The 12,291-nt window shown below is 37.0% G+C and overlaps 1 protein-coding gene across 1 annotated transcript in view; it reads left to right on the top strand.

Moving 5' to 3' along the window:
- Positions 1–82: 82 nt before the first annotated feature.
- LOC139948173 (uncharacterized) overlaps positions 83–12,291 on the top strand; it is a 36,262-nt gene continuing 24,053 nt past the window's right edge. The window contains exons 1-4 of the mRNA XM_071946230.1: positions 83–346; positions 5,140–5,164; positions 6,338–6,386; positions 10,304–10,393. Of these exons, the coding sequence (XP_071802331.1) occupies positions 247–346; positions 5,140–5,164; positions 6,338–6,386; positions 10,304–10,393 (264 nt within the window). The 5' untranslated portion in view covers positions 83–246. The remainder of the gene's footprint in view (positions 347–5,139; positions 5,165–6,337; positions 6,387–10,303; positions 10,394–12,291) is intronic.

Here is a 12,291-nt window from a genome sequence, read left to right as displayed (position 1 = left end):
GCGCCATCATGTGCCCGCACTGCACAGTGTGTAAACATGAACTACATGTTGTGTACGTTACACACTACACATACAGCGAACAGCACACACACGGCGGGTCCTGTTGAACTGTACACAATAACATGGCGACTGTCGTGCGAGTGGGAATTATGTGAGCTCTGCTGTTGTCATGTTTCTACACGGAACAACACACATTTTGGGGACAAGATATTTACACAAGCAACTGGTTTTGGTTTTCTAAAGCCTATGGTCTGTGTAGGAACTTTATTCAGTCCTTCTGCCATGGGGAAGAACTCCAGTAAGCTGAGCACTACGGAAATAAAGGTGTTGCAAGAATGCACTTATTGTAAGAACTTTTTTATTTCTTTTGATAATATCAACATGTGTACAGTACATAATTATGTAGACAGGTATATTGATTAGTGTGTGCTAGTTTGGGGGAATGTAGAATTCTAAGCCAAGTTGTCTAATGTCATGTGTTATTAAATATTAACTTATATTATATATTTATATTAGTTCCTAGAATCCTAGTTTTATTTTACCAGCGACGGCAGTGGATTTGTTTATTAATTAAATTATGATTGTAAAAATCCCCCCCCCAAAAAATATATATATATATATTATTATATACTTTTGACTTTACTATATTTAGCCACAAATTACACTAGAGAAACCCAAGCTTATAATAAATGCGCTAACTGTTCTAATTAAAATCTTATTTTTTAGTTCAAGTTTAATATCACTTTAGAGTTTAGGTTCAACGTTATTTCCACAAAAGATCAAACAAAAGGCAAGAGGTAATATTTGTAATTTTTTTTTTTTTTTTTTTTTTGGGGGGGGGGGGTGACAACAAAATTGAAAAAAGACGCTGCATGACTCAATCGTGCAGTGTAATAACTTTGAAATAAAGTGGATCGCTCGGCTATGTTCAAATTAGTTCTGGAAATTTCTGTAATTTAATACCAATTTTTGTTGACTATTTTGTGTGTGTAAAACTTCAAAAAAAGACATTATTCAATTTACTGGTTAATTATCAATTTGTAAATAACCATTTCCTGTAAAATATCCACTGCCTTTGCCAATAAATATAAACTGCATAATTACTGTACCATGCAATTGTAACTTGTTCCTCCAGAACAGTCAGTCTGATGAATAATGGTTAATTTGAGTAGACTTGGTAGTAAAACTCAAACCAATCAAAATTGACACTCAATGCAATAAAGCAATTAACTCTGGCTACCGGAGTAATTAACAATCTCTCGATCTGTAACATATCAGCTAATCAAATAGGGGCCTAGATCTTTACAAACCTACCTCGGCTGTCATTTAAGCCCCTTTCACATGAGAGAAAAAAAACCAAGGGTCTCTTGCTAAATTGTAGCATGGTTGTGTAATTTGCATGGTTGCATGGTTGTGTAATTTTACATTGTACCTCGTGTGAAAGGACATCAGTTGTTTCTACTGTTCAAGTTCTTGTGCAAAATATTGTCAAACATTGCTACATTTTACAACTTTGCTAAAATTAAACAAGGAACCCCAGTTAAAATGCCATCGTGTGAATAGCACTCAAGTGTCACTCGTTTTTTTTTTTTCAAAGTCATTTTGCAGCAGAAACTGCATTCTGACCTAACTCAAAGATAAATATTTTGAAGACTTTGACTTGTTAATAAACGCGAGTGACTCCATCCAAATGTGAAAGTGAAAGTGAAAATACTTTGTGGTTAGGATATTATTAGAAGATCTGACAATGGAGGCAAAGGGTCCCAATTTCAAGTTAAAGGGCTTGGGTACTTTTTGTTGTACACAAAACACAAACGTACACAGATTTACATTAAACTTGCATGGTTTAAAGATAATGACGGTAGAAAGCTTTTTAAATTGTCCATAAAATATAACTTGCTGAAGTAATCTGCCTGTGAATTTTGTTCACTGTACTCAGTTAAAGGCAGTGGACACTATTGGTAATTACTCAAAATAATTATTATAATAAAACCTTTCTTGGTAACGATTAATGGGGAGAGGTTGATAGTATAAAACATTGTGAGAAGCGGCTCCCTCTGAAGTAATGTAGTTTACAAGAAATTATTAATTTTCCTAGAATTTGATTTTGAGACCTCAGATTTAGAACTTGAGGTCTCGAAATCAAGCATCTGAAAGCACACAACTTCGTGTGACAAGGCTGTTTTTCCTTTCATTATTATCTCGCAACTTCGACGACCGATTGAGCTCAAATTTTCAAAGGTTTGTTATTGCATCCATATGTTGAGATACACCAACTAACTGTGAAGGCTAGTCTTTGACAATTACCAATAGTGTCTAGTGTCATTAAGTATTGAGTATACAACGCTTACACACATCAGTGTAATATTTTTATATAAAAAAGCTAATGAGCGGTAGCAAGGCAAAGAGGTGAGCAGCACCTCTACAGTACAAGGATGTCTCACCACATCAATTAACAACTAATACCCTTCCTCTGAGGAAAAAGATGGAACAGCTGCGCAAAAACGGGGTCAATACTCAACTGCAATTGCAACTCATGAAGTACACACATCTGCTGCAGAGCAAAACATTTTTCTTTTCATTATAACCTGGCCTATTTTTTATTACAGCTATTAAATGATACTAAATAATAATACAAGGGAAAGGACAGAGTAAGTGAAATCCTTTCAGAGTTAGGCATCTCTCATCAAACCTATTGTGTCAGAATGCTATACTGTTGCTGATTTCACCACTTCTTGGGTTAACACAATGGTTACCAAGTGGAAAATAAGAAATTCAGTAGGCCTAATGTTCATGTAATGACATATTCATTACATAATGAGAGACTGGTCAGGGGTTCCAACTTGACACCGGATCCCAGCCCCAAGGCCAGTGATTTTAGCTTGGGCCAGTAAACTCTTGACCAGACAAGCCTGGTGGTCTTGTGTTTTTCAAGCGAATAACAGCCTGGAATTTTCCACGGAGGCCATGTCATCTGTTGCCCTGGTCGTGGCCTTAGTGCCCTTTCAAAAGTTTCCCATAGACTTAAAGATGTTCCAATGAAAATGCCCTTTTCAAAATGAAAATGGCCTTGCCTTTTCAAAGATGAAGTTCCTGGCCTGGAATAATATTAGGCTACCTCATTGTGTAATTTATCCTTATGAAGACAAAAAATGGATTTAATATCTTTTAACTCTCTTGAGTATCATAGTAAGCTTTGATAAGACAAATGATTTCTACATCTGTCTTGATCTTCTCTAAATGTGCATGTTCAATTTATTTTGACGCTGGTTTTGTAAAATAAATTCTGGGTTGAAGAGTTAAGACTAGTTTTATTTTGAGTTAAATCGAGTTACTCGTCTATAATATCTCCTAGGACTAACTCTTTGAGAAATCGACCCCTGGTCACTGTATTTCAGCCTGTGACTTTCAAGAGTAAAGCACACTTAAAACCAGTACAAGAATTGAGGAAATGTGGACTTTAGACGAACATTGTTTAAGTCAAGTCCAGTGAAATCACTTCATGTTTTATGTCAAGAGATAACCCAGACATTTCTTAAAGGGTTCTGGCACTTCTTGTAACACAAAACACAATGTCCACAGATTTACATTAAAATTACAGAGTCTGAAGATAATGAAGGTAGAAAGCTTCCCTAAAAATATTACTAGCTGAGGTTCTGTGGTTTTTGAAAAATTAGTAAAACAAACTCACAAAAAAAAACGTTTTGCATGCTAAAATAATTTTTGTCTCATGAGACCAAACAAATTTGTGTGACTTGTTTGACTCATTTCTCAAAAACTACAGCAACTCAGCATGTTATAGTTTAAGGGAAGCTTTCTACAGTCATTATTTTCATACTGTGTAAGTTTAATGCAAATCTGTGGACATTGTGTTTTGTGTTACAAAAAAGTACCCCAATCTTTTAAGTAGAAGTCATCAGTCGACATTCAACACAGACAATTGCCTATAGATCATTGTAATACTAGATCTGTGATAGGACAAGTACACATAGGAGCCATACCAGAAATAATGTAATTTGCATCACACTCAGCGTGCTCCCCACCAGATCTTTGTGGGATGCTGTTGGTTAATTATGCAAGGAGTTCAGGTACAATACCATGATGGTAACATGTTATAGACATTTACAAAAGGCCAGTCACTTTCAGGTTCAGTTTAAAGGGACCCTACATTGTAGGAAGGAAAATATCTTGACTCTTCTAGCAACAGTTGTAGCCATAGCTGTAAAGGCTAATTCGGATCTGACCTTACTCAATAACTTAAATTTTTACTTAAATTTTTACTTGCATTCAATTTTCACACTACCCTGTCTTAAAGGCAGTGGACACTATTGGTAATTACTCAAAATAATTATTAGCATAAAACCTTTCTTGGTGATGAGTAATGGGGAGAGGTTGATGGTATAAAACATTGTGATATAAACGGCTCCCTCTGAAGTGACGTAGTTTTCGAGAAAGAAGTAATTTTTCCACGAATTGAACTTGAGGTCTCGAAATCAACCATCTAAACGCACACAACTTCATGTGACAAGGGTGGTTTTTCTTTCATTATTATCTCGCAAGTTCGATGACCGATTGAGCTCAAATTTTCACAGGTTTGTTATTTTATGCATGTTGAGATACACCAACTGTGAAAGCTAGTCTTTGACAATTACTAATAGTGTCCACTGCCTTTAAATGGATGATTGAGCTCAAATTTTCACAGGTTTGTTATTTTATGCATGTTGAGATACACCAACTGTGAAGGCTAGTCTTTGACAATAAAACTAATAGTGTCCACTGCCTTTAAATGAATGGTTCATACTTCATTTGATCTTCTGTTTTTTTTTAAGCAAAAGCAAAAATATAGAACTCATCAATGGACATACATTCTAGAAAGAATTAAGAACTAGGGACATCAAGTGCATTGTCATTGCAAATGTATCTGGAAGCCATTTTGCCAACTTGCTGTCTATCGTACCAATGTTGTCCTTTGTTTCAAGAAAAAATTAACATACCCAGCACTGAGCACTGATATCCAACAATGCATCGATGTGACAAACTAGTTTCAGCCAACTTTCAGATTGAAACTACAAATTAGTTTTCACCCTGTAGGCTACATCTTTTAATTTTGTACATTTCTTTACCCTTTTTTGTTTGCAGTTGACAAGAAAGAATTACAGCAATGGTAAGTGTACAAGTGGCCTGTTTATCAAAAACGCAATTTGCAGAATGAAATACCTTTGTACTAAATTCATAGAGGTTTGTCACACAAATATTTCTAAGCTCACAAAATCGTTGCTTTACCTTGGATCATGCCATTTATGCCTTTGGCGGTTCTTCGCTTAAATCTTGTTTTAAAAAACACAAATTCATCTGTTCAAGCAATACCTGTACTTTGACATTATATCAAATATTTGACGTTGTGTAAGAGTTGTCTTTGCCCTTGTACTGTGTTGTTATCATAAAGCCATTGTGTGAAGTACCCTCACATCGCATGGTAACCATGCGTGGTAACCAGCCAAAAGCGTATGCAGCAGCCAGCCAGATGTCTTTAACAATACACAACCATTACCTATCGCTATGGTGTCTTTAAAGGCACAGGACGCGTCTGGTCATTGTCGGAGACCGGTATTCTCACTTGGTTTGTCCCAACAATTATGCACAAATAAACAAATAAATGAAAATTTAGGCTGAATTGGTCGTACTGAGATTAATGAAAAATGAAAAGAGAATATAAAAAGAAAAAACACCCTTGATTGCATTACTTAGTGGGATTTCAGACACATAAAAGGCTTCAGCTGAGGTATTTTATTATTTGAGTGAAGTTACCTTATTCTCTAAAAAACTCTGTAACTTCAGAGGGAGCCATTTCTCACAATGTTTTGTACTATCAACAGCTGTCCATTGCTCGTTACGAACTAAGTTCTTATACTAACAATTATTTTGAGTAAATACCAACTGTGTCTAGTGACTTTAAGGTCATGTCTTTTATTTATTGAAAAAACAAGCAGCCCCAAACCACAAGAACACGAAAGAGTAATAACTAAAAAGGAAAATGAATAATAAAATAACTAGTGTTAGATCAGGTGGAAGGAGCTGTGCACAGATCTTTAAATATTATTTTAGAATCATTAATTCTGGATAACGAACTGCAATTTGTCACAATAATGGACCATCATAAGGCTATCAAAAAAGAAAACCTTGTTTATAGGGCTCTCATTTGAACTTGATTTTAGAGAAAAAGGTTTCCAACATCAGTCGTTTTCAATGACATTTCCTAGCTTGAACAAATGACTTTCTATTTTAGGCGACGATGTCATTTTCAAAAGATTATATTAGGTATATCTGTTTTCCACAGGCACCGAGACTTCATGAAAGACTGCCCCAGTGGAGCCCTTAGAAAAGAAGTAAGTATGATCGTAATGAAATCTGTACACAAAAAAAACACTCAGCCAGTGTTGTTCTTTTGTTGCTGGAGAATGATGTGAAGCAAAAAAATGGCATGGGGAAACTTTGATTAAATTTAAAACTCTACACAACTAAGCGAAGGTATACAATTGATAAACACTCTAAATGGCAATACAAACTTTTGGTTAGAAGCATATATAGCAGCTTTCAATAGTATAAATTATTTTAAGAAACATTTCACTTCGAAGTAATTTTGTTATAATAAAAAACATAAGTTTTTGTGCCCCAAAAATTTGAATCTTGGAAGTGTTACTCTCAGATTGTTTCCACTTCTGCTAAATCAGTTGTTTTGTAAAGTAATGAACCCCTATGAAAACTGACATTTTCTTCACAAAAGTAATTGTAAACATTCCTGAGGTTTTTTAGCTTGTTGAGTCTGGTTTATGCAGAAAACACTGTCCAGCTTGGGAAAGCACTTTCACCGTCAGCAACACCTCCCTACTATAATGAATATCAGTAACACCATTGGTTTATTAGTTTTCTTATGGCTGAAATCCGCCCAGCCTTGCCAATAGAATCTAGCCTCAAGTGGACTGAAGCTTCTTTTCCCCGTAATTTGGCAATATAGAGAGAACGAGAGATAAAAAGTGGAGAGGGCCGATGGTTTAGAGAGGCCAGTGGTTTTGAGAGGTTGATGGGCTGAGACTTGCATCTTCCTCAGAGGGCTGAAGAGCCCCAACATCTCGATTATCATCGCAATAGCCTCCCAGCACTTCTCAAACCCATGAAAGAAATATAAAAAGCTGCATTTGTCCAGGTATTTTCAGCGGTTTCCATGGCGACAGCGCAAACAGGAAGCGGCTTATATGACAGCCCGTTTGGCTTTGGGCTGAAGTTGTCAGAGTTTTGGGGTGAATTTGATCGGCCGAAGAGAGTCTTAAATGCCAAGCCTGATGGAAATAGTTCAAGTATCTTCGTTCATTTGGATAAAGCACTTGCCTGCCACACAATAAAGGGTTGATTGCCTTAAACACATTGAATTTTTTTTTTTATGAAGTACTCCATTCTACAGATCATAACAAAGCCTGAAAGAAAAAGAGTTAGAAGGCATTCGTTTAGAGAAAGGACAGGAATATTTGAAGTAGTCAAAATGATTGTGCAGTAGAGTAGATTAGAAATCTTGTAGTTTGACTGTTTTGTCTCAAAATAACCCCAAATTGCTCAACTCGAGCTTTGAACTAAAGCTGTCTTCTTTATTTGTGCGTAAAGTTTTGTGTGTGCTCTTGATGGTTTTTCTTAGTAAGCCCAACTCAATCTCTCCCATGACAGTGTTCTGGTTATCATTGACAAGATGTGTTTTTTTTATTATCAGTGAGTCTGCCAGCTGTCGGCGCTGGCCACCCACATTCCAACTATGGTATAATACAATGATAAGGTTCATTGCATAGTATTTATTGATCAGCTTTTCTACCTTTTCTCTTTTCTTTGGCCTTTTTCTAGCCCTGTACCTTGAGTGGCTCTTGGTCTTCTTCAGGGTAAATGCCTCTAGACTTGGTGCGCCCTTGAAATGTAATTTTTTTTTTTAGATTCTTCCTTGAAGCGCCTTTTACTGAGAGCAAAATACTTGCCCATGTACAAGAATGAAGTATCAGTCATGCTATTGGAACCCTAGCCGTGTGATGCCAAGCTTGGCTTAAAATCAACAGTGTATCAAATTCAAAACATTGCTGGTGACACATGTCGTAAAAATAGAATCAATCAATTATATTTCTATACAACTTCTGTGAATTCTTTTTTCTGGAGCGGACGGAAACGCCAGCTCAATCCCAAACCCAGAACCCCTATGGCAACGGCATTCTCTCTCTCTCCTTCTCCATCAGCCGGCATCAATAAGTCAAGATTGTTGATTAGAGAACATCCCGAGTGAGCGGAATGAGAAAATGGAAGGAAATAAAGCAAGCGTTATCTTTGGAAATCAATAAAACTATAAACCCGTCTGAGAGGAGTACGGTATTCAAACACTCAGACTCATCCTCTAGCTACCTCTGGCCTGTTTTTCCAGATAGTATTTACTCATGCGGTACATGATTGTCAATTCGGTGTGAAAACAGTCTCCCCTTCCCCCCTTTCCCCCTCCTGGCACAACCTGAGGGCATACAAAAAAAGCCAAACTCTACCGGTCTGTATTATCCTGTTTGACGAGGATTCCATATCACGGCAATGTTAATTTCATTGATTCCCAACGCAATCACATGGCCGCTTGTTGTCTCCACTGCCTTCACTGAAATAGTTCATGAGGACATAACATGTCGCTTTAAAGGCACTGGTTACGTTTGGTAGTTATCAAATAACAGGATTCTCACTTGGTGTATCCCAATATATAGAGCATGAAATATCAAATCTGTAGAAATTTGGACTCACTTGTTCATCGAAGTTGCAAGAGAATAATGAAAGAACTCACACCCTTGTTGCTCAAATTAGAGCATAGAGAAAAGACGAGTAACTCCTCCTTACTTCAAGGTTAAAGGTTCATTTTATTTACCACAGTATCAACAAATAAAATACATTATCACTTAAGAGCGATCAGTTTAAAGAATACAATACAGAAAAGATATATCAAGATGAGATAAGACTAGTCTTAATTCTTTGTGAAATCCACCCCAGTGCCTTTAAAATTCGCTGAAGCAGGTGGACCCTAGAGGAGGAGGGTGCCTGATGGTTGCTTATGAGATGCCAAGCCCTTGTGTTTATCTGACAAGGATGAGACTTGATTGTTAATAGGGTCAGGGGGAATGAGAGTAAGGTTGAATAGTGTCATCATCGGTGATGTCGTCTCGTATTGAAGGTTGGCTGCGATGGATTTCTGTCTGTCTCAGTCTGTTACCTAGTCTTGTACCTAGTCCCTGTGTATCATCATTGGTGATGTTGTCTCGTATTAAAGGTTGGCAGTGATGGATTTCTGTCTGTCTCGAACTACGACCTAGTCTCTGTAAATCGTTAATTGATGTAATGATTACATCAAGGATAAAATAATATTATGGATTTTTGTTTACCCATACACTAATGTGTTATAAGAATGTTATACTCAGTGCTTACCAAGCCCTGCAGAAATCTATCAGGCAATTTAGGAGGGATTCGAACCCACAACCCCTGGGATTCAAAACCAATAAACCACTTTATTGCTTTGTAGTCGGGGAAACGAACAAACCTTATCTTGTCTTACAAACCAATGTGTTATGAGAACAGTATACTCAGTGCTTACCGAGCCCTGCAGAAATCTAACGGGCAATTTAGGAGGGATTCAAAACCAATAACCCACTAGACCATGTGCTTCGTAGTTGGGGAAAAGAGTGAACCTACACTTGTTTTACAAAACAATTTAGTGTGTTTCTTGTAACTTTGGTAGCTGTCGAAGGGGGTAGTGTTTTGGCACAAAATCAAAATTTGTGAAATAAAGAAATACGGGTACAGCGTATCCCCACATCTGGTGTCAATTATGTAACAGGTTCAAATGCTGCTAGTGCACTCCATACAGAGACATACATGTATTAAATTCTAAGGATACACTTGTATTGGCTAACTTGTAAAAAAGATATAGGTTAATTTTTTCCTGGCTACAAAGAAAGAGAGAGGCGATTTGTAATGCTGTATAGAAATTTGACGAGATAGTGATTAAATACCTTAAATAAAAGCTTAAATTAAATTAAACAGATCATTAGAGTTGGGTTTAAAACTTAATTATTAGTTTCATCCCAGATAGATTGATTACATCCTATTAAATTTTGTGGGTTGATCAAAACAGTCGGGAATAGCACAGTATTTTTTTTATTATTTGGCTCTAGTTTAGAAATTATTCTCAAAGCCGTTCTTGATTGATGTGCTTCTTAACTTATATTTCTTTTTATCTGGTATATAGGAGTTCCAGACGATATACCAACAATTCTTCCCCAATGGGGACCCTTCCAAGTTTGCCAGTTTTGTCTTCAACGTATTTGATGCGGATAAGGTAAGATTTATATAAGATTTTAGGCAGGCCTGGTACTTCACGCATACCCCCTACTAGTGATTGTCTTTTACAATTTCCTCTTGGGTGCCCTTTCAAAAAACAAAAGATACAGGCCTGTTGAGGTATATCGACTGTTCTTTCATGTAACAGTCAACATAAAGACACTAGTTTTACACGCTTCACAAGTCCTGGTAAGGCCCTAATAAAAAATATTGAGTGTATCAGAGATTCGATCGATTCCACCACAGCCTTTAAAGGTTATTGCAGAGGTTGTCTGAGCTGTTAACCAAGGTCACATGCAGTATTAAAATAAAGGACTCTGTGTAATACATATTTTATTGTGTTATTTATTTTATTTATCGGTTTGTTGGGGAATGGAGATTGTGGGCTTATACATACTTGTAGGGTTTGTAGAAACTGACCCCAGATTGTTAAACATTGTTGCTTTTGTTTTGTTTTGTTTTGTTTATTATATTTATTTATTTCGGTGTTTGTGTGTGTGTGTGGCTGGGGAGGAGGGGGGGGAGCGCATTACAAACGAAGTGTGGACTGGAGAACATAAGAGGTCCGCATAAGGCACAATGTGCTTTTATATCTCGCAAATGTGAGATTGGAAACCTTTTTGAATGGACTCGAACGCCTTATAAATGATAGTCTCTTTTGTATGACTCTTGATTAATTGATCGAGTGGGCACACGAGTTTGACTTGTAATACCATATTGTTTGCATTGGCCTTTATACCAACTGCCACTCGAAGTAACTGTAGATATACCGTAGCGTTTTGAACTAAGTCCTCCCATAAAGCAATTAAAGGTCATGCTAGATGCCGTCTGAGACATTTCAGAATTACTGGCTTTGGGTGGACAGCTGGTTATTCGGACATGACCTTGTGATGTACACACAGCAGCGTAAATATAAATGATTTGTGGAGGGGAATGGGATGCCCCTCTCCACCTCAAATGTCCATCAACACAATGTGCATGTAAATACATCAATGACATGCTGTGTTTTTCTTTAGTAATAATAGTAATTGGTTCTTATGCAGCTGTACATATTCTAGTCAATCAATCAATCAATCAATTGTTTAATTTATAAGGCTTCAAACCAACAGTCGTTGCTTATAGCGCCATGGAGTAGGCTTCCAGGGAAAAAAAAAAGAAGAGATTTAAGCAACGATGTGAAATTGTCTATTGAAGTAGATTGCGTGATGTTCTGAGAAAGATGATTCTAGTGGCTAGATTAAGCACTTTACAACATTATTTCGCTGTTCATTGTACTACATGTACTTTCAGACCATTCCTCTAACTTTCTCTATCCTGTGTTACATACAAGCCGATTCCAAGCTTGTTTTAAAATGAGTGTAAATGGATTAATCCAACACTACTGTCTCAGCCCTCTCAGTTTCCCACTGGTACACATAGGTGAAGAGAAGCAATATGGTTAATCTCATGATTCGGAATCGAACCCACACTGTGATGATTCAACCATCGTAGCTTGTGTCTGATGCAGTAGACTGCTCTTTCACAACACAAAGCTATCTCATGGGGAAAAAAAACCATCATTGTGTTTTTCTCTAAATATGACATCATTCAAGATAAAAGTCATTACCCCTGATGCTAGCCCAGTGAGACACAGGACGCAGGCCATTTTTCAAAAATAAAATTAAGGTCCCCAAAATAACCCTCCAATACAGATATTTTATTTGTGGTGGACATTCCAACTTAATTGCCTCTGACAACTCTCTTGAAACATTGGACAAACATAAGAACGAAAGTACATGTGTGTGACACCTTTTTAACACTGAACATTCCATTGCCGCATGGGGGTGGAGCCAGTCCCACCGAGGGGCCTATTACGCTAGGGATGTATTTAATCACCTACGCTCCGCTGTGCACAGC

Source organism: Asterias amurensis, chromosome 15, assembly GCF_032118995.1.
Source record: "Asterias amurensis chromosome 15, ASM3211899v1".
Taxonomy (NCBI): domain Eukaryota; kingdom Metazoa; phylum Echinodermata; class Asteroidea; order Forcipulatida; family Asteriidae; genus Asterias; species Asterias amurensis.
Note: the sequence above shows the minus strand (reverse complement) of the source record. Positions and strands in the feature narration are given on the sequence as shown.